This window comes from Schistocerca nitens, chromosome 1 (genome assembly GCF_023898315.1).
Source record: "Schistocerca nitens isolate TAMUIC-IGC-003100 chromosome 1, iqSchNite1.1, whole genome shotgun sequence".
NCBI classification, from domain to species: Eukaryota; Metazoa; Arthropoda; class Insecta; order Orthoptera; family Acrididae; genus Schistocerca; species Schistocerca nitens.
The window spans coordinates 979,516,914-979,540,281 of NC_064614.1; the positions used below are offsets into that span (position 1 = coordinate 979,516,914).

A 23,368-nucleotide genomic window follows, 5' to 3' on the forward strand; every position below is an offset into this window, starting at 1 on the left:
TAAACTATGATGAGACCAATATCGCTGATGAGCCAGGAAGAAAATCAATTATTGTCAGATGTGCCTGCTGAGATCCTGAAAGAATTGTCAACTCAACTAAACTGAGTGTTTCAGTCATGTTCTTGGGAACAGCTAGTGGGATACTGCTGCCTCCTTACGCAGCATATAAAGCAGAAGATCTGTGCAGCTGCTGGACAGAAGGAGGCCCAAAAGGAACAGTTTATAACAAAAACAAAAGTGGTTGGTTCAATGGAAATTTATGAACTCTGGTTCAAAATGGTAGCTTTGTCTTATTTCAAACAATTCAGCACTGAATCTCCAAAAACTTAAATTTGAGGCAATCTTAGCAGCCATGCATCAGCAAAGGTATCTTACTGTAGATGTCTCCAAGTCAAACAACTTGTAAAAGTAACTTCTGCTAGTAACTTTCAGAAGTTTACTTGCTAGTGGGTACCCACCTAATTAATACAGAAGACACTGCACTCACACTAAAAGACAATTTCAAAGCAGCAGCTGCACAATAAAAAGTATGTATCATTACCATTATTTACAGACAAAAGGAGCCTACAGGAAAGAGACTGTTGACATTAACAAGGATTAAAATATCAGTCATATTATTAATGGGGAAAGTATACTCAGACTGAGATGTCAGTTACATTCAAAAGGTCCATAAACTATGCAAAGCAGCTTGGAACCTGCTCAATGCATAGGACAAAGTCAAATGTTTCAGAAAATTATGGTAGTAAATAAAATGTCTTATGACTAGGACCTCCTGTCAGGTACACTGTTCGCCAGGTGCAAGTCTGTCAATTTGACGCCACTTCGGCAACTTGCGCATTAATGGGGATGAAATGGTGATGATGAGGACAACACAACAACCAGTCCCTGGGTGGAGAAAATCTCTGACCCAGCCAGGAATCAAACCTGGGCCTTTAGGATTGACATTCTATCGCGCTGACCACTCAGCTACCGGATACGGACATTCTGGTAGTGCTGATGAGTTTATAAAGAAATTTATGACAATAGTTGAAAACACTGTAAATGATGTTACAGACGTGGGTATAAACCTTGCACGTATTCTCATATTAAACAACTTTTTTACCATGAGTGGAAGAAAGTGCATACTAAAGAAATCACAGTTATTGCAAAAGCATACAAATCATCAAAGAGTCCAGGTACGTGTGGCATGCTGAAGAAAATTATTTTTGAAATTGCAAAACCACTGGTCAAAGTCTCAAATAAATGCTTCTCTCCTGGTGCCTTTCCTGTCTTCATAAAACAACTTCAAACAGAAACTGTCTACAAAAAAGTGATCTAACTGATTTATCAAACTGCAGGTAAATATCAATAATTTCTGCACTGACTAAAGGGATAGAATCTGTAATTAAAACTCATTTTCTCATTTACTTTGTAAATAACAACATATTCCATGTTGTACAACACAAATTTAAGAAAGTGACTTTTTGTAAGAAAGATAATAGAGGAGTATTAAGAGAAAAAGCCCATAGCATTAATATTATATGATCTTAGTGAAGCATTTGACTGCATGTTTGACAGCTTTTCTGTGCAAGTGGAAGTGCTGTGATGTTGTCCTGAAAATGTTACAGTCCTGCTTAGAAAACAGATGACAGTTTGTATCCATCCAAGGAGAAATTGCATAGGAACACTAGCTAGACTCTGGAATGTCTCAGGTATCTGTACTTGGGCCTTCTTATTCTTTATATTTGTAATATACTTGGGCTGCAGAGGTAATACTTAACTACTTTCAGATGACACAACTTTACTAGTTTGTGGAAAAGACCCTAATCTTGCAATTCAAGAAGTAGATGGTATGGACGAAGAATGATTCACAATAAACTAGATGAAAATAAATGAAGGTGAAACACTGCAGATATTATGTAGTACAGGTAACACTGTGTTCCTGTCAAATACAGGTGCTGAGAGACTACTTGGTTTCATGACTCTCAGCAAGTTCACATGGTAAGGTCACATTGTGACTGTATGCAGAAAACTTTCAGGTGCAGTATACCTCTTAAGAAGATTAAGAGATATCATAACAACATAATGCCTCTTAACAATGTACCACACACTCTTTTGCAACCATATCAATTACTGAAGGCAGTTAGCATTATAGCATCACATAAGAAACTTGGTCACTGCAGACTTCTCTTCATCTAACTGGGAGTAATGATAGTCTTCAGTCAATATGCCTTCAACTTCCACAGTTATATTTAGGAAAATCAGAAAATGTTTTGTATGAGCCAAAACATTCTAAGTTATAATAATCAAAACAGGAGAATAGAGACATCAGAAACTATAAGATATCAAAATCATGTGACAGCTATCCAGTGTTGGCACTCAAACTACATAATGTGTAACCTTCTGAAGAAAAATAATTATGGCTGCAGTCTCTGTTTTCAGTTTTTTTTCCCACATCGACAGCACAATGGAAATTTGAAATATCTAGAACTTCTTCGTCTTCTTCTTTTTCTTGTCTCTTTGTTCTGCACCATCCCAGGATCAGCATGGTTATTTATTGCTTTGCCATGGTTATTTGAAAGGATAGCCAGATTCCCTTCCTGTTGGTATCCTGTTATGGAACTTGTATACCCCAAATGTCTGTGTGTAGTGTTATGCATCTGAAAGTGACCAAAAGTTTTTGAAATGTTTGTAATTGATGTGGGGCTTGGGAATCAGCCTAGTTTTCACCTATAGGGATGTGGGAAAGCACCTAAAACCACATCCAGGAATCCAGGATGGCTGAAACACCAACCTTCATTGTTAATCCACTGGTCAGATTTGGTGCTGGGCCAGTGCAGCTCCCCATCCCAGAAGCAGTGCTTTAATGCACACAGCTATCTAGATGAGTACATGTGCAACAGCTAGAACAAACAACCAAACCAGATAGTGCTGTTAAATCACAAGTTATTAAATTTTTTTCTTAATTTAAGTAGCTAGCACTTTAAGTTAAGCATTAAAATTCTTTTTAGTACACTAAACTTATATATGTTGATACTGTATTTGTGTTTCATTATACATCTGTTTGTATTTGTACATATTTCTGTATTGTAAGTTGGTAGAGTCTGTCCATGGAATTTCCTAAACTTATGCAATAGTCATGACAAACGACCAGGAATGATACTACACTATTTCAAAATTTCATTCAGAAACACGTTTCAAATCATGCAAAGGAAAGTTGTGTAGCATCATTTCAATACTGAACTTAGATTTTCATTCAATATAAATCTATAGCTTAATCACTACATTTGATAGAAATTAACAAAATCGTGCTGTGTAAGTTGACAGACTTTGCTTCTTCATTGTCAGCATTTTCAAAAAAATGTTGAACAGTTCATATAGAACAGAATATTAAACAGTTGATGTAAAAGTATCTACTGATTAGTATGAAGGGAGTTTCTGTTATTTTTGAAGACTGGATGTTCACAGGTAGGATTCATTCATCTGTTGCAAATATCTTTAAAAACATCACATTATGTGAAATAAATTTATTATTTAGTGGTTTTTGGGTATCAGTTACTCAGTGCTCTCTGGTAATATACAATTTTGAATGGTTGTTAGTATCATAATAATTAGCCAGAAACTACTGGATAAAATGAATTCCATGAAAAATGTGTAGGGTAATAAAGTACACTTTTATGCTATTGGTTTATGACACTATGGTGTGACTATCGGATCATGAAAATATTTTACTGTGTAAATTTAACATCAGTTGTTCAGTCTCACAATGAGTGCAGAAGTCCTAACATGTTTTCAATTACTCTACTGGTAGGTGTGATGCTTTCACTTATTATCTAAGTGAGTGAGGTGCAAACAAGAGTTTTTAAGATACAGCTATCAGATTAAGATGTAAGTACTTTAAAATCATGAAGCTCACAAATGAGTTTGTTTGTTTCTGTATGAGTCTGATATGAAATTTTATCGCACTTAACTGCTGATAAAGTGTTAATGATAGATAAAAAAACACCTCAATCTATAAATATGAAACCAAATGGTTTTTAATGTCTAAGGAATCAAGTACACAGTCCTAGTGCCTTGTATTACTGGATAACATGAGATCCAATTTACAAAACTGCTTTGCAGTAATTTTCCTAATTCAGTATTGTGTGGTAAGTTAGTCTTCCATTAAACAATCTTTTCTGAATACAGGACAGATGTAAAATGTTACTGTGATATATATGCCTGTATCTTGAATTAGAAATTTAGGCCAGCAGAAGATTCAGTCACTAGATATTGTGGCAGATAGGTTTATACTTATAAATATTTCTTAAGTTACTTTTCCATAATCTTTATATGTTAAAGTTGCACACTAATCTTGGACTATGTCTCTGGGAAGTAATACTTGTGTGATATGATCTTGGGAAAATTTGTTTCAGCTCTATCTCCACCCCCCCCCCTACTGCCCCCCCCCAATTACCCCCTCCCAGCCCCAATCCCCCACCTCCACCTTCCAAAAAAAGGTAATTTGATTTATGAACTGAATAGATTTTTTAAAAATATTGTTGAAGTGCTAATCTCTAGCTCCAAATATTCTTTAATATTGCATTGAAACAATGTCTCTAAACAATTTTTTAATTTATTTATTAATAATGGAGTCTTTTCTGTGCTAATAATACAATTTGAATGTTTCTTGCGCAGATTAAAATTATAGATTTTCTGGGGATCTTGATAGTTAAAAATATGTAGTGCAAGAAGCTTCAAAGCTTTATAAGGTCTTCATACAGAGGTGGTTTTCTTTGTAAAGGCTCACATTTTGCATCAATGTTTGCTTTAAAGAGAAATACATTTTGGAAAGTTACGCCACAAAATTACTTGTCTTTTCTTCTTTCATACATGTTTTGGTGATGTTTCTGCAGCAGTATGTTTTCTTTTATTTGTATTAATAACTTTTGTTATTACTTGTGTCACTGTTTGTCTTCTGCAGTACAGTAGTCATTTGCAATTTTTGTTGTTCCCATATTGTGGGAACATTGGGAGAGCTCTTAAATATATCATGAAAGATCATACAGTGTATGCTGTAGATACAATTAACGGCAGAACAGCTAAGTGTGCCTTAAACAAGAATTATTTTAATGGCAGAGGAGTTAAGAAATTAAATGTAAGTTAAAAAGTTAAATAATAATATCATGAGAAGAAAAGTTGCTACTCACTATATAGAGGAGATACTGAGTCACAGACAGGCACAACAAAAAGACTCTCACAATTATAGCTTTTGGCCAGTAAGGCCTTCTTCAACAACAGGCGCACACACACACACACACACACACACACACACACACACACACACACACACACACATTGATGCAAATGCCACATTCACACAAACGTAACTTACACACACACATTGCATTTGCGTGTGTGTGTGTGCACACAAATGTGAGTCTATTGTTGACAAAGACCTTAATGGCCGAAATCTGTAATTGGGAGAATCTTTTTGTTGTGCCTATCTGCGACTCAGTGTCTCCGCTATATGGTGAGTAGCAACTTTCCTTCTCATGATATTGTTACATTGCATCCTGGATTTTCCATTGTTTAAGAAGTTAAATGTATCTTAAACAGTGATCAGTCTGTGTTATGAACACAGTTGATACAGTGTTGGCAATGTGTGAACTACAAAAATGACAGGTGACAAACTATGAAATATCAACTGTACTGCAGAGGACAGACAGCAACATGAAAGACAATATACACTACAAGAAAATTAAAAGAAAAGTTATTGATAATGGTGAAACTTGAGAAAAGATGATTAGTTGAAGAAAAAAATGAAAATTTTGCTTTCTATCAAGGCCATATCTATAAAAACTTACTTACTCCTTGTAGAAATAAACAGAAACATATGAAGCAATCAGCTGTACAGGAAAGTATGGAAAAGTACAGTGTCTATTCTGCTCTGTATATTCATTTTTAAGTGACAGTTTTGAATCTATTGTAGTTTACCACAGTTGCAATGATATGCTTCATTAATAAACAGAAGTTTTGAAAATGAATTTGAATTAACTGAGACACTAGAAGTGACATCCAATTTCTAACTTTCAAATAACAAAGGGACCATAATGCTAAAGGGATTTGTATTTGCTTTATGGCAGATGGGAACTTGTTGAGTACCACCAAAATACAGAACCATGGTTGTATGTCAGACACTTTGATTCAATGAGTAGATTGTCAAAGAGCTTTAGAGCTGTGTATTTTCAAAATCAACATGTAGTAGAAGATTTTGCATCTCTGTTGCTCCATTACTTTTTTCTTATATAGTTTTTCAATGTTCCTTTGTCCCTGCAAAATATATCCAACCAATTTCTTTTCTTTTTACATAATTAGCACACAGTTATTAGTATGTTTATTTGGTTGTTTTTAAGTTCATGGTTATTTTAAACTTATGTCTATAATTAGTTTTAGGAAAGGTTTTATTACATTCTTCATGCTATAATAGATGTTTATATGCCAGGATCTGAACACTGTGTGTTGAGAGAAGCTGAAAAGTGGTTAACTTACAGTACTCACATTAATAGGAATGTGATTAAAATAAGGAATTTAATTTCTATATTTTATTATAAAAGAAGAAGTTGCTGTTAACTATCCACATGTCCGAGTGACTGGAGTTATTGGGGTAATTCAAGGCATTGCCTAAACAAAGGTAGCATTAAGAGTTAGTAAGATTTGACATTTGAAATTAACCACTTTAAAACATTGCTTTTAAGTTTCATTTCAGTTGAACATTTTCAGGCACAAAGCAACTATGTCACTGTTCAAACATCCCTTGGCAGTCTTAGAGGTCAGGCAGAACAGTCTGTATCAGGGCAAACTATGTATACTTTCAAAGGAGTGCCCTATGCAGAGCCTCCTGTTGGAACACTGCGTTTCCAGGTAAACAAATGGCTTTTCAAGCTCATTTCCATAATTTTTCCTTTATTCTGACTGTTACAGTATTTACTGTTTAATATTTTTATATTTATTTGAATGAATGCTTGCTAATTACAAAAATAATCAGTTTTTTTACATGTTTTGCCAGTTTTCTGATACTTGTTGATATTGTGAATAATCTCAAGTAATCACCATAAAGGTGCATAATACACACATCAAACAAAGTTTTAGATCACCCCTGTTCCCAGAACTCCTGATGATAAATGTTGACTGTGTATACTGTATCACAGACACAGTCCATTTCACTGTTCAGAGATATCACTAAACCCACCAAAAGGTGTAAACAACCATGCATGAGCAGCGTCTATTAGACAGAGGGGGTCTGACAGCCAATCAGTTCCAGTCATTCCACAAGGAAGGAGGTATACGGCTCGTGTTGTCTGTAGTTAAACCATGCCTAGACAGTCAATAGCATTCTTCAATTGTGCCTGCATTGTTACTTTGTGCCACGAAGGGCTCTCAACAAGGGAAGTTTCCAGGCATCTCGGAGTGAACCAAAGCGATGTTGTTTGGTCATGGAAGAGACACAGGGAGACAGGAACTGTCGATGACATGCCTCGTTCAGGCATCCCAAGGGCTATTATTGCAGTGGATGACTACTACCTGTGGATTATGGCTCAGAGGAACCCTGACAGCAGTGCCACCATCTTGAGTAATGCTTTTTGTGCAGTCACAGGATGTTGTGTTACGAATCAAACTGTGTGCAATAGGCTACATGATGCGCAACTTCACTCCCAACATCCGTGGCGAGATCCATCTTTGCAACCATGACACCATGCAGTGCAGAACAGATGGGCCCAACAACATCCCGAATGGACTGCTCAGGATTGGCATCACGTTCTCTTCACTGATGAGTGTTGCATATGCTTTCAACTAGACAATCATCAGAGACATGTTTGGAGGCAACCTGGTCAAGCTGAATGCCTTAGACACACTGTCCAGCAACTGCAGCAAGGTGGAGGTTCCCTGCTGTTTTGGGGTGGCATTATGTGGGGCCGACAGATGTAGTTGGTGGTCATGGAAGGTGCTGTAATGGCTGTATGATATGTGAATGCCATCCTCTGACCAGTAGTCCAACCTTATTGGCAGCATATTGTCGAGGCATTCATCTTCATGGACTGACAATTCATGCCCCCATCATGCAAATCTTGTGAATGACTTCTGTCAGGATAACAAAATCACTCAACTAGAGTGGCCAGCATGTTCTCCAGACATGAACCCTATCGACAATGCCTGGGATCGATTGAAAAATGCTGTTTATGGATGACGTGACCCACCAACCATGCTGAGGGATCTACACCAAATCACCATTGAGGAGTGAGGCAATCTGGACCAACAGTGTCTTGATGTACTTGTGGATAATATGCCATGACGAATACAGGCAGACATCAATGCAAGAGGACGTGCTATTGGGTATTAGAGATACCAGTGTGTACAGCAATCTGGACCACCACCTCTGAAGGTCTCGCTGAATGGTGGTACAACATGCTTTGTGTGGTTTTCATGAGCAATAAAAAGGGCAGAAATGAAGTTTATGTTGATCTCTATTCCAATTTTCTGGAAAGGTTCTGGAAATCTTGGAAGTGAGGTGATGTAAAACTTTTTTTGATGTGTGTTCCTTAATTGACCTTAAAAGGTAATCTGAGACAATTTTCATCTATTGTACAATGTTAACTGTCAATGTGTTCTCAAAGAGCTTATCGGCACAGATGAGAATTTGACAAATGGAGACAAAATGTCAACAAGTGTGGAAGTTAGCTGTGACAACTAATATCATACCAGTTACACTGGACAATCTGGAAAGAAAACTAGTGATCATCTCCTATGAGCCTTTGTTTATCTGGCCTCAGTAGCCAGAGACTGTGGTCATGTGTATGTGAGTTGCATTTGCATGAGTGTGAGTGTGTGTGTCTGTTTTTCACAAAGGTCTTGTTTTTGACACTATTTTTGTTGTGCCTACCTGCAACTCAGCATCTCTGCTACATGGTGAGTAGCAGCTATCCTTTTCATAATATTGTCACATTCCATCCTGGATTTTCCTTTGTTTGATTTTGTCTACCTATTGATTAGATATTTGGCAGGCCTCCTAATGGCTCATTTTCATTGCTTTTCAACAATGTGTGCTGTTTTATTTATTTCTGTTCTATTCATTTATTTATCCATCCATAGACAATGTAAACTAATAAAAACTATATATGTGTTGTCAACTGTTACCTAGGTATTAAGGTGAAGACTGTTGCTTGAAGCCTGCACACACACACACACAAAAAAAAAAAAAAAAAAAAAAAAAAAGAAAAAAAAACCAAGCATCTGCTCCAATAAAATGTTGCACAGGTTCAGTTATATCACCTGACACAGTATCATTGCACAAAATATAATATATTGTCAACAAGAAACCATGCAAGTAAAGGCATAAGAAAGATCCTTGTAGAATCAGCAATCTGACCAGTTGTATTACTCATGGGTGATTAATTTGCAAGGGCTGAGTCACCATTTTGGTTTCATTTGAGTGAACTTACCTTGTGAAATCTCATATGCAGACTCTTTGATCTGTGACATAGCTGTCCAGTTGGCTCCTGATCTGGAAACATGTACTGCTGTCTCAAGTTGGACAACCCTACCTTGGGCAATATTTGGAAAATTGCTCATTCTTTGGGAATCAAACAGACAGTAAATGAACATATTATGGCTCAGCCACAAGTGGCAGCTGCCCATTCACTGTGTTACACCCAGGGCAGCAGAATACTTGTAAGCATTTTTCCCAATATCATCATCATTATTAATTGATTTATGATTTGCCGGTGGCCCCTGATCAGTCATCCATACCCTATCAGTGTGGGCAGTGGGATCTTCCTTCATCTCACGACTGTTTCACAGCACATCCATGTGTGGACTGCCCAGATCATTGGACACACTGCACCCATTGCGGCAAAATAGCCACTCCCAAATTATCTGCCATTAACTGTACCCGTGGTCTAGGGGTAGCGTCTTTGATTCATAATCAAAACGTCTTGTCCCGGGTTCGATCCCCGCCACTGCCTAAATTTTGATAAATAATCAGCACTGGCGGCCGAAGACTTCCGGCATAAGAAGTCAGCCTCATTCTGCCAACGGCCTTGTCAAAGAGGGCGGAGGAGTGGATAGAGGTTCAGGGCACTCTCTTGTCCTAGGGGTGGGAAATTGCCCCTAAAGGCGGAAGAATCAGCAATGATCAACAACATGAGGATGCAGAAGGCAATGGAAACCACTGCATTAAAGACACGTAACGTGGATCCACAGGACATGTGGCCTGTAATTGAAGAAGTGTCGTGATGATCTCTCCATTGGAAAAAGATTCCGGAATAGTCCCCCATTCGGATCTCCGGGAGAGGACTGCCAAGTGGGAGGTTACATGAGAAAAAAATTGAATAATCAACGAAAGGATAACGTTCTACGAGTCGGGGAGTGGAATGTCAGAAGCTTGATCGTGGTAGGGAAACTAGAAAATCTGAAAAGGGAAATGCAAAGGCTCAATCTAGATATAGTAGGGGTCAGTGAAGTGAAGTGGAAGGAAGACAAGGATTTCTGGTCAGATGAGTATCGGGTAATATCAACAGCAGCAGAAAATGGTATAACAGGTGTAGGATTCGTTATGAATAGGAAGGTAGGGCAGGGGGTGTGTTACTGTGAACAGTTCAGTGACCGGGTTGTTCTAATCAGAATCGACAGCAGACCAACACCGACAACGATAGTTCAGGTATACATGCCGACGTCGCAAGCTGAAGATGAACAGATAGAGAAAGTGTATGAGGATATTGAAAGGGTAATGCAGTATGTAAAGGGGGATGAATATCTAATAGTCATGGGCGACTGGAATTCAGTTGTAGGGGAAGGAGTAGAAGAAAAGGTTACAGGAGAATATGGGCTTGGGACAAGGAATGAAAGAGGAGAAAGACTAATTGAGTTCTGTAACAAGTTTCAGCTAGTAATAGCGAATACCCTGTTCAAGAATCACAAGAGGAGGAGGTATACTTGGAAAAGGCCGGGAGATACGGGAAGATTTCAATTAGATTACATCATGGTCAGACAGAGATTCCGAAATCAGATACTGGATTGTAAGGCATACCCAGGAGCAGATATAGACTCAGATCACAATGTAGTAGTGATGAAGAGTAGGCTGAAGTTCAAGACATTAGTCAGGAAGAATCAATACGCAAAGAAGTGGGATACGGAAGTACTGAGGAATGACGAGATACGTTTGAAGTTCTCTAACGCAATAAGGAATAGCGCAGTAGGCGGTACAGTTGAAGAGGAATGGACATCTCTAAAAAGGGCCATCACAGAAGTTGGGAAGGAAAACATAGGTACATAGAAGGTAGCTGCGAAGAAACCATGGGTAACAGAAGAAATACTTCAGTTGATTGATGAAAGGAGGAAGTACAAACATGTTCTGGGAAAATCAGGAATACAGAAATACAAGTCACTGAGGAATGAAATAAATAGGAAGTGCAGGGAAGCTAAGACAAAATGGCTGCAGGAAAAATGTGAAGACATCGAAAAAGATATGATTGTTGGAAGGACAGACTCAGCATACAGGAAAGTCAAAACAACCTTTGGTGACATTAAAAGCAACGGTGGTAACATTAAGAGTGCAACGGGAATTCCACTGTTAAATGCAGAGGAGAGAGCAGATAGGTGGAAAGAATACATTGAAAGCCTCTGTGAGGGTGAAGATTTGTCTGATGTGATAGAAGAAGAAACAGGAGTCGATTTAGAAGAGATAGGGGATCCAGTATTAGAATTTAAAAGATCTTTGGAGGACTTACGGTCAAATAAGGCAGAAGGGATAGATAACATTCCATCAGAATTTCTAAAATCATTGGGGGAAGTGGCAACAAAATGACTATTCATGTTGGTGTGTAGAATATATGAGTCTGGCAACATATCATCTGACTTTTGGAAAAGCATCATCCATACAACTCCGAAGACGGCAAGAGCTAACAAGTGCGAGAATTATCGCACAATCAGCTTAACAGGTCATGCATCGAAGATGCTTACAAGAATAATATACAGAAGAATGGAAAAGAAAATTGAGAATGCGCTAGGTGACAATCAGTTTGGCTTTAGGAAAAGTAAAGGGACGAGAGAGGCAATTCTGACGTTACGGCTAATAATGGAAGCAAGGCTAAAGAAAAATCAAGACACTTTCATAGGATTTGTCGACCTGGAAAAAGCGTTCAACAATATAAAATGGTGCAAGCTGTTCGAGATTCTGAAAAAAGTAGGGGTAAGCTATAGGCAGAGACAGGTCATATACAATATGTACAACAACCAAGAGGGAATAATAAGAGTGGACAATCAAGAACGAAGTGCTCATATTAAGAAGGGTGTAAGACTAGGCTGTAGCCTTTCGCCCCTACTCTTCAATCTGTACATCAAGGAAGCAATGATGGAAATAAAAGAAACGTTCAGGAGTGGAATTAAAATACAAGGTGAAAGGATATCAATGATACGATTCGCTGATGACATTGCTATCCTGAGTGAAAGTGAAGAAGAATTAAATGATCTGCTGAACAGAATGAACAATCTAATGAGTACACACTATGGTTTGAGAGTAAATTAGAGAAAGACGAAGGTAATGAGAAGTAGTAGAAATGAGAACAGCGAGAAACTTAACATCAGGATTGATGGTCACGAAGTCAATGAAGTTAAGGAATTCTGCTACCTAGGTAGTAAAATAACCAATGACGGACGGAGCAAGGAGGACATCAAAAGCAGACTTGCTATGGCAAAAAAGGCATTTCTGTCCAAGAGAAGTCTACTAATATCAAATACCAGCCTTAATTTGAGGAAGAAATTTCTGAAGATGTATGTCTGGAGTACAGCATTGTATGGTAGTGAAACATGGACTGTGGGAAAACCGGAACAGAAGAGAATCGAAGCATTTGAGATGTGGTGCTATAGACGAATGTTGAAAATTAGGTGGACTGATAAGGTAAGGAATGAGGAGGTTCTGTGCAGAATCGGAGAGGAAAGGAATATGTGGAAAACACTGATAAGGAGAAGGGACAGGATGATAGGACATCTGCTAAGACATCAGGGAATGACTTCCATGGTACTAGAGGGAGCTGTAGAGGGCAAAAACTGTAGAGGAAGACAGAGATTGGAATACGTCAAGCAAATAATTGAGGACGTAGGTTGCAAGTGCTACTCTGAGATGAAGAGGTTAGTACAGGAAAGGAATTCATGGCGGGCCGCATCAAACCAGTCAGTAGACTGATTTGGGGGGGGGGGGGGGGGACTGTCAGAACAATGAGACCCAGTTTCCCACATGTTTCAAGGGAAGGTGCATGAACTTCAAGTGATTGTTTAATGTCTTGATATAGCTGGAGTGAACGTTTGGGTTTCTCGACAACTGCCAGGGGTGTAGGCCAACTGCCGGTTTTAACAGGTTCAGTCATTCCAGTCTTGTGAAAGCAATTGAGTTCCTGCTTAATGGCCATCTGTAGGGAGATGGGAAGGGGTCATGTTTGATAGAAACAGGGTGCTGCATCTGAACACAAGCAGATATGAGCCTGGAAATCTGTGGCACACTCTAGGCTCAGCACAAGTGGAAACCTACCTACATCATGTATTGAGGACCTCCTCACAACACTGGCTGGTGGTGAATATTTTCCTGAGACTGATTTGGCTGAGACATATTTGCAGATTCTGCTAGATGAGAAGCCATAAAGCATCTTGGTTATCAACACTCCCTTCAGATGCTTGCCTTTTGGGATCTCTTCCACTCTGTCAATTTTCCAGAGGTGCCTGAAACAGCTAGTCATGTCCATCCCTGCTTGTAGTCAGTACTTTGATAACTTAACTGTCACTGACACTATGCATCAGGACCACCTGTGCAACCTATTTACCACCATGCTTGATGGATGGCTCAAGTGCCACTTACACACATGTCAGTTTTTCCAGAAACAAGTAGAATACCTTGGACACTTGCTCGACAAAGAAGGGATATAATCCCCTGACTACATTGTCATGGTTATTGACACCCCAGAAAGTTACAGGAGCTGCAGAGTTGTTTGAGGAAGATGAATTATTATCGTAAGTTTCTTCCCACAAGTGGCTCAGATTATGCTGCTGTTAAACAAGTCATAGAAGAAAGGCATTCACTACAGGTGGACAACTGTCTGTGAGCATGTTTTTCCATAGCTGAAGCACCTGCTGCAGCATCTGCTGCCTTACACCATTTTCCCCATCATGTCAACTGGTTTTAGCTGAAGATATCTCTCCATATGACTCTGGTGCAGTGGAGTGCTGGACATAGGAACAATGACAGTACTGAGGAACAGACTGCCTAAAGGTCAAAGACACTGACACCCACTCAAAAGAATGGCTCTCAGATAGAAAAAGAAGCTTTGATGATTATCTTTGCAATTAAGAAATTCTATATCTAAAAAGAAAGATGATGAGACTTACCAAGTCTCTTTTGTTTGGTAAGTCTCATCATCTTTCTTTTTAGATATATTTTTTTCCACGTGGAATGTTTCCCTCTGTTATATTCATACAATTAAGAAATTCCATATTTAGCCATTTTGGGCCAAGTTTACACTTATTACAGTCCACAGCCCATTGGTAGTGCTCTTTGGGACAAGTCCCAATTTTTGGAGAGGACAATACAATGGCTCCAGCATTAGGCACTTTACCTCAGCTCTTACAGTTAAACCATCCACAGTGTGACACACAGATGTCGACACACTATCTGCCTCTCTGTGGAACCAGAACTGGCCTTTAACTAGATTAAGATCTCAGATGGTTGCACATAGATGTGGAATGATGAGATGCCTTGGATGGGATTTCCATTATGTCTGCTCAGATTGGTGCCATGACCCTATATTACACCTTGTCATGCACTATGTGCTCCATGGATGGCCTTCATATTTTCCTAAGAGTGCCAGCCTGGATCTCCAGGAACAGACTCCCCTCTCTCACTGTTTTTCATCACCACTGATGTTCTCCTGGCTACCCTAAGTAGCCTCAAGTTTTACTACTCCTTCGTTGCAGGCAGTGGCGTATGTCACAGATTAAGGGTCTCATGTGTCAACGTGCATACCGGCCAGGACTGAACAAGGAAGTGGAGGCCTTGGTATGCAGCTGTTTTGATGTCACCCAGCACACTACTACTCCACCTCAATCTTTTGTCCCCCAGCCAATCCCTCATCACCACTGGGACCACATTAATTTAAATTTCGCAGTCCTCTTTCTGGATTCCATGTGGCTCACTGTCATAGATGCCTACTCTAACTGGTCATACGTGGTCAGCATGGTATACACCACAGCAGGTGCACAATTACCCAGATTATCATCATAGAAGGACTTCCCTGCACCACTGCGACAGATAATGGTCCTCAATTAATGGTGACAGCCTTCAACCAATTCTGCATTTCAAATGGCATCAAATACCTCTTTAGTCTGCTGTTTCACCCAATCTCCAATAGTGAGGCAGAGCATATGGTGTGAGCATTAAACAGCAAATATTAAAAGCAGTGGGAACCATCACCACCGTGGTTGCACTCATGACATTCCTGAGCATGTATAGGACCACTCCCCATTCATGATTGTAGCTCAGCAGAGCTCCTCTGTGGATGGAAACTGAATACTCTCCTCTATCTCGCAGCCCCACAGCCACAGAAACTCCGTATCTGGTACATAGTGCACTATACATTGAGCACAGCAGTGTGGACACACTCAAATGAGGTAAATGTTGCATGGATGCTGGCTATGATGGTTAACAACCATTGGCAGTGCCTCATGATGGTTGGCACTTTGAGGGGTTTGGAGCACTGTTTTGTACAACCAACTCCAACCAGCCCTATCAACTGCACCTCCATTAGTTGCTGAATCAGACTTAGGAATCCCTCCCTTGCCAGACCCATGACCGCATGACTTAAACTTGCACCTCGGATCACCAGTGGCAGTTTACATGGATGGAAACATGAAGGTCAAGGCCTCACTGCAGCCACTGTACCCTCATCTGATGTCACCCATGTTGCTGCAACACATAATTGCTGGACATCTCCAGCTCCTCCCACCTGCCAGAGGGCTTCAGTGCTGCAACACCAATTGTGCCACATGTTCACAGCATTTCACAAGTCGTTTCTTCCCCTACATGACCATTTCAGGAGGGAGCTGTCTGGTACCCTGCCCCAGGGATTTTGAAAGCCTACTGGGAGACATGAACTGTAATGATAGCTAGTAAATGGCACTGCTACATCTGCAAGCACTGCTATAGCCATTGCAGCACCGGCCACAGAGGCATGCCCACCTTTCTGGCCTATCAGTGCTTGCAGTCACTCTTTAAAGCTAGCACTGCAGTTCTGTCTTCAGCCGTGATGTTGCAGTGCTCTTCCATTGTTATCACTATACATCATTGTTTTGCTTGTAGGACTTGCCACACATTTGCTTTTCATTCTTGGATAGTCATTTGGACTTTTTATTCAGTGTTCTGTCTCCATTGTCCATCTTCCTCATGTAATTTTCCTCCTGTTCACATTTGGTAACTTCCTAATGACTTTGGAGAGAATAGAAAATTATTCAAAATTTCATTACTGTGTATCAGATTTAATCATGAATTGGAAAATACCCGCCAAAACGAAGAGCATGATATGACAGTCATATTATCTGCCAATTTTGACCTATGGCTCAAAATGTTGGACCTGGATGAAGAAAGAACAGAGTAGAATACAAGCAACAAAGATACACTTTCTATGAGGGATCCAGGGTAAGATGAGAAATTATAGTATAAGAAATGAAACAATACAAAATACACTTCAGATCGACCCCCTAAAGGAATCTATGGGTGAAATGATTTGGCCATATTAAAAGATGGACAAAGAAAGACTATAAAAAAGAGCTACAGAATATGGAAGAAGACCAATTAGAAGACCACAAATGAGATGGGGAGACCAGATGAAGGATGATGTGAATCAGAGATGACTAAAATGAGAGGAAATGCTGGACGCTAGAGTGTGGGAGAAAAGAGAAGACTTGAAGAAGCTTGGCGAACACCTTGCATAAGGAGAAACATTTCAGAAAGAAGAAGAAGGAAAGAAGAAGTCACTAAGTGCCATTTAAGGAGAACAGAGGGATGAGACAAAATTTTATATCACGAAGAAGGAGCATGTGTGAATGTGTCTTGTGCAGACTGAGCTGGGGCAACCTGGAGCAAAAACAGTCCCTTGGACAGCTTCCCATGATTTTCATATTATCAGCCCCCACTAGCCACATAAGGAGATTTCAGTTATATGTTATTGCATTGGTTTTCCTTCATGAGCATGACCTGTTAGTAGCACCATACCACAATATCCATCCACTGTTGGTAGGGTCTTCACCTTTTTTGCTGTGGTGAATCCAAATGTTTCCATAGTTGCTTTGCTCCTTTTCTTGAGGTTGTAGTAGTACACCCAGTATTCATCCATGGTGATGAGGCAGCTAAAGAAAGCATCTGGATTGGCCTGACACAGCTGCAACATTTTCACACTGCAAGTTGGCAAGCTTTTTCAATGTGTGTGAGCAACCACAGAAACTTGTGGGCAGCAAGTTTTCTCATAGTCAAAATGTCAAGTAAGATTTTGAAAACTGATCAGTGACTGATTTTCAGCTTTTTCCTCTATCGTCTGAGTTCTGTTACGCTGTCTCTGAACACCAGGGCCTCAACTTCTCTTGCAATTCCCAGTTCTTCACAGACATATGGTCAGTAACTTTGTTATTTGTTAATTAGTCTTGTTCAACCACACTAGAAGCATCTGTGTCACTTCATATACTGCCATCCTCTCAATATGGATTGCTGCAGAAAATGACTTGCCATGAAATACTCCAGTGTGGAAAAGGGCTGCACTATTTTGTTTTGGTTTCCTTAGTGGCATGTTGTGGTGCTGCTGTGGGAGATTTCAATGTTTATCGGGACTACAGTCACTTATTTGGAAGCCTATAAAATATTAATTGCATAAATTTCTTTAGGAGGGATAATTATAAATTTATGATTAACCCTCAGGTAACTTGTAATCATATGATTTGGAGCTCTCTAATGTCATACATTTCTCAACACTGTTGGCACTTATGCCTATTAAATATTACAAAATCAATTTAATGCATAACACTCAAAGAAGCTAATGGGCAACATAACAATGCCTTTGAATCTTCAAGAGATGTCATATATTTTCAATGCTTGGAATCACATACTAGCTATAGAAAGAAGAAGGGAAGTCATTTTGTTTGCACTGAATGGCTGTTTCTTGAGGTAAACATATATTTGTAATTTTCAAAAAAGTATCCTGTTTTGAGGTCAGTACACTTTGTCTAACATTTTCCCATTCTCGTAATTATAGGTGGCACTAATGTTCTGTACAAAAACAAACTCAAAATTGCAATGACAGTTCTAAGAGACACATTGAGTAAAATTGACAATCAAAAGGTGATTGTGATTGGCATACCACATAGGCATGACCTTACAGCATATTCTGTTATAAACAAAGAGATCCAAAAGGTCAGCATGACATACAGACAGATTTGACAAATGCTTCTTTTCTCAGCATAGATGACCTGGAAAGAAAACACTTTACAGCACATGCGGTGAATCTGAATAAAAGAGGCAAATCATTACTCAGTCAGAGAATTAAAGTGTTCCTGGAAAGTGTTCATCGTGGAAAAGAGAACTGTGACACTGTCCCATTTCCATAAGAAAAAAAAAGGCATGCAAAGCATTGTACACAGCCAGGGTTGTCAAAGGCTGGCAGAGTCCTTCTTTACCAACTATCCACAGGATGAGAAAGCTGTCACTGTGTATCCATCTACACATCTACACTCACAACAACTACAATAACAGCTGAGCACAAAGAAGCTTCACCAGCAGAAGAAGAGGAAACAACTGTAATCCATCTGCACTCACAGCAACAATAGCAGTAGGTGACACAGAAACACCACCAAAAGAAAAAAAGAAAGCAACAGCACGTGAAATGTGTAATGTAACAAGCAGGTAAAAAATAGTGCCACCATCCCATCTGAAGGATTTTTTAGCTTCAGGTATGAAGAGGAGGAAACCACTACGATAAGTGGAACTAAATGTTTAACAGTATTTCATCAAAATATACAACCTATAAAGAATAAAGTTCAGCAACTAGAATTAGAATTGTAAAACTGGACTGCACCATTGTATTTATCACTGAACATTAGTGTTAAGGGAAACAAAATGGTATATTTTGCATTAATATCATATTTGGCCTGTTCCTATAGTAGAAATTTCATGAAAGGCAGGGGTTCATTTAGTTATGTGAAAAAAGGTATTACATTTAAAATCAGAAAGGACCTTGTAGTGTTAAGTGAAAACAGACATTTCAAATTATCTGCAGTTTAAATATCAGAAAAGAGCATGTCAAAAAAATTAATTGTATTTTGTTTCTATAGGTCCCCTAGTGGGCACATTTTATCAAAACTCAGTCAGATCTTGGACAAGGTATCTAGTCCAAAAATTAACATTCTCATATGTGGGTACTTAAATACCATCACAATGAAATCATGAATATTTAAAATAATTATAAATAGTAACTTAATGTTCATAAACAGTGCAAATGTAGCAATTTTGTGATATGATTAGAAAAGTGGAACTAACTAAAATACTGTAAGAGGAATGTTTATATTAATAAGAAGTATTGTAGAAACCTATGACTACATCCACACAATGAATATTATTCTATTGATGAATAAATAAATCAGTGTTGATGAATAAATAAATCAGTGAACTGATGCCTTAGATTGTGCACAATTCTGAAAGACCTGCAAAATATCCTTTTACAGCTGACATAACACCAACTTTACACTAAAAATGTGTTTCAGCAACAAATTACTTCAAATATGGTAATATCTGGAAGCCAAAGAATGCCAAATCTGATAAACAGGGTGAATGTTTCAACTTTTACTGCAATTCTCCGATTGGGGGGGAGGGGGGGGGGGGGGGGAGGAAACTAACTTTCCTCTATGCTTTTACTTTTCACCCATCTGGTGTAGAAGTCTTGTGTAGTATTGATTTCACATTTTCTTTGCTTTCCAACCATCCTCTTCCTTTCTTGTTTTCCTATCTCCACTGGTGAAGTGACAGATCCGTCTCACCTACAGTTACAGATTAGTACACAGAATCAGATAAATTCCTGAAGTTCATTCTTCATCTAAAATGTAGATCACTGGATACTACCTTTAGGTATGCCTATCGTGTCAGCTGTCTCATAGTCCTTAATAACTACTTGTTCAGCAGCATGTTATGCAGTTTTTCAGCTTTTCATCTGTGGTTGCATCTTTAGGACATGCTACATTTGAATGTTCTTTTTAAAATTAAAGAAGGTTAAATGTTTTGTTTAAAATGAAGAAATAAAAATAGATTAGAGAAACATTTCATGCATCTTTGAAAGATACTTAAAATCACCCTCAGTAAATGAGATGCTGATTTGGAATTTAAAGTTCAGTTTGTCTGGTGGATTATGTAGGCTGTGCAGCCTGTTGTTATGTGGCTTTCACACATTTATGTTATATGTTTACAGAGATGTAAAGAAGTTACAACAATTTCAGTCTCAAAAATTTTTCATCACAGAATCCTTCAAATATCAGGTAAGAGAATTTGCATCCCCAATTGCCACCTCATTTACTGTAGATGATTTTGAAAATCATTCAAAGATGCATCAAATGTTTCTCTAATTTATTTAACTTAATTCTTGTCAGACAAATCACTTCACAAAATAATTTCTTTCTTTTCTTTTTTTCGAAACTTATTTTTCATGTTTTGCTAAGAAATCTGTTCTTGAAATGTATTAAATGTAATACTTGATTTGAAACAAGCCATTTTATAAATCAAATATCACACCAATCCAATTTCCTGAGTGCAAAATAACTACACCTGGAAGAGCCGAACTTTTTGGCACCTCATTTCAAATGGCTCTGAGCACTATGGGACTTAACATCTATGGTCATTAGTCGCCTAGAACTTAGAACTACTTAAACCTAACTAACCTAAGGACATCACACAACACCCAGCCATCACGAGGCAGAGAAAATCCCTGACCCCGCCGGGAATCGAACCCGGGAACCCGGGCGTGGGCACCTCATTTGCGTTCACAGTATCTTCCATTAAAAAATGTTCTCAATTCAGTACTCAATGCAAAGGAAGACATTTTTACAGTTAAATATCACACAAATGCAACTTTTAATGCATGAAACAGCTAAGCCTTGAAGAGATGCCCCCCCCCCCCATGAACCATGGACCTTGCCGTTGGTGAGGTGGCTTGCGTGCCTCAGAGATACAGATAGCCGTACCGTAGGTGCAACCACAACGGAAGGGTATCTGTTGAGAGGACAGACAAACGTGTGGTTCCTGAATAGGGGCAGTAGCCTTTTCAGTAGTTGCAGGGGCAACAGTCTGGATGATTGACTGATCTGGCCTTGTAACACTAACCAAAATGGCCTAGCTGTGCTGGTACTGCGAACTGCTGAAAGCAAGGGGAAACTACAGCCGTAATTTTTTGCGAGGGCATGCAGCTTTACTATATGGTTAAATGATGATGGCGTCCTCTTGGGTAAAATATTCCGAAGGTAAAATATTCCCCCGTTCGGATCTCCGGGCGGGGACTACTCAAGAGGATGTCATTATCAGGAGAAAGAAAACTGGCGTTCTACGGATCGGAGCATGGAATGTCAGATCCCTTAATCGGGCAGGTAGGTTAGAAAATTTAAAAAGGGAAATGGATAGGTTAAAGTTAGATATAGTGGGAATTAGTGAAGTTCGGTGGCAGGATGAACAAGACTTCTGGTCAGGTGACTACAGGGTTATAAACCCAAAATCAAATAGGGGCAATGCAGGAGTAGGTTTAATAATGAATAGGAAAATAGGAATACGGGTAAGCTACTACAAACAGCATAGTGATCGCATTATTGTGGCCAAGATAGATACGAAGCCCACGCCTACCACAGTAGTACAAGTTTATATGCCAACTAGCTCTGCAGATGACGAAGAAATTGAAGAAATGTATGATGAAATAAAAGAAATTATTCAGATATTGAAGGGAGACAAAAATTTAATAGTCATGGGTGACTGGAATTCATCAGTAGGAAAAGAGAGAGAAGGAAACGTAATAGGTGAATATGGGTTGGGGGTAAGAAACGAAAGAGGAAGCTGCCTGGTAGAATTTTGCACAGAGCACAACTTAATCATAGCTAACACTTGGTTCAAGAATCATAAAAGAAGGTTGTATACATGGAAGAATCTTGGAGATACTGACAGGTTTCAGATAGATTATATAATGGTAAGACAGAGATTTAGGAACCAGGTTTTAAATCGTAACACATCTGGGGCAGATTTGGACTTGGACCACAATCTATTGATTATGAACTGTAGACTAAAACTGAAGAAACTGCAAAAAGGTGTGTATTTAAGGAGATGGGACCTGGATAAACTGAAAGAACCAGAGGTTGTAGAGAGTTTCAGGGAGAGCATAAGGGAACAATTGACAAGAATGTGTAGCTTTGAGGGATGAAGTAGTGAAGGCAGCAGAGGATCAAGTAGGTAAAAAGATGAGGGCTGGTAGAAATCCTTGGGTAACAGAAGAAATACTGAATTTAATTGATGAAAGGAGAAAATATAAAAATGCAGTAAATGAAGCAGGCAAAAAGGAATACAAACATCTCAAAAATGAGATCGACAGGAAGTGCAAAATGGCTAAGCAGGGGTGGCTAGAGGACAAATGTAAGGATATAGAGGCTTATCTCACTAGGGGTAAGATAGATACTGCCTACAGGAAAATTAAAGAGACCTTTGGAGAAAAGATAACCACTTGCATGAATATCAAGAGCTCAGATGGAAACCCAGTTCTAAGCAAAGAAGGGAAAGCAGAAAGGTGGAAGGAGTATATAGAGGGTCTATACAAGGGTGATGTACTTGAGAACAATATTTTGGAAATGGAAGAGGATGTAGATGAAGATGAAATGGGAGATATGATACTGCGTGAAGAGTTTGACAAAGCACTGAAAGACCTGAGTCGAAACAAAGCACCGGGAGTAGACACCATTCCATTAGAACTACTGACAGCCTTGGGAGAGCCAGTCCTGACAAAACTCTACCATCTGGTGAGCAAGATGTATGAGACAGGTGAAATACCCTCAGACTTCAAGAAGAATATAATATTTCCAATCCCAAAGAAAGCAGGTGTTGACAGATGTGAAAATTACCGAACTATCAGTTTAATAAGTCATAGCCGCAAAATACTAAGGCGAATTCTTTACAGATGAATGGAAAAACTGGTAGAAGCCAACCTCGGGGAAGGTCAGTTTGGATTCCGTAGAAATATGGTAACACGTGAGGCAATACTGACCCTACGACTTATCTTAGAAGCTAGATTAAGGAAAGGCAAACCTACAT

The 23,368-nt window shown here is 39.0% G+C and overlaps 1 protein-coding gene across 4 annotated transcripts in view; it reads left to right on the forward strand.

Moving 5' to 3' along the window:
• The first annotated feature begins 3,982 nt into the window (after window positions 1-3,982).
• LOC126195115 (esterase FE4-like) overlaps window positions 3,983-23,368 on the forward strand; it is a 193,688-nt gene continuing 174,302 nt past the window's right edge. For all 4 annotated transcript variants that reach the window (XM_049933604.1, XM_049933621.1, XM_049933612.1 and 1 more), the window contains exons 1-2: window positions 3,983-4,127; window positions 6,742-6,882. In XM_049933604.1, the coding sequence (XP_049789561.1) occupies window positions 4,071-4,127; window positions 6,742-6,882 (198 nt within the window). In that variant the 5' untranslated portion in view covers window positions 3,983-4,070. The remainder of the gene's footprint in view (window positions 4,128-6,741; window positions 6,883-23,368) is intronic.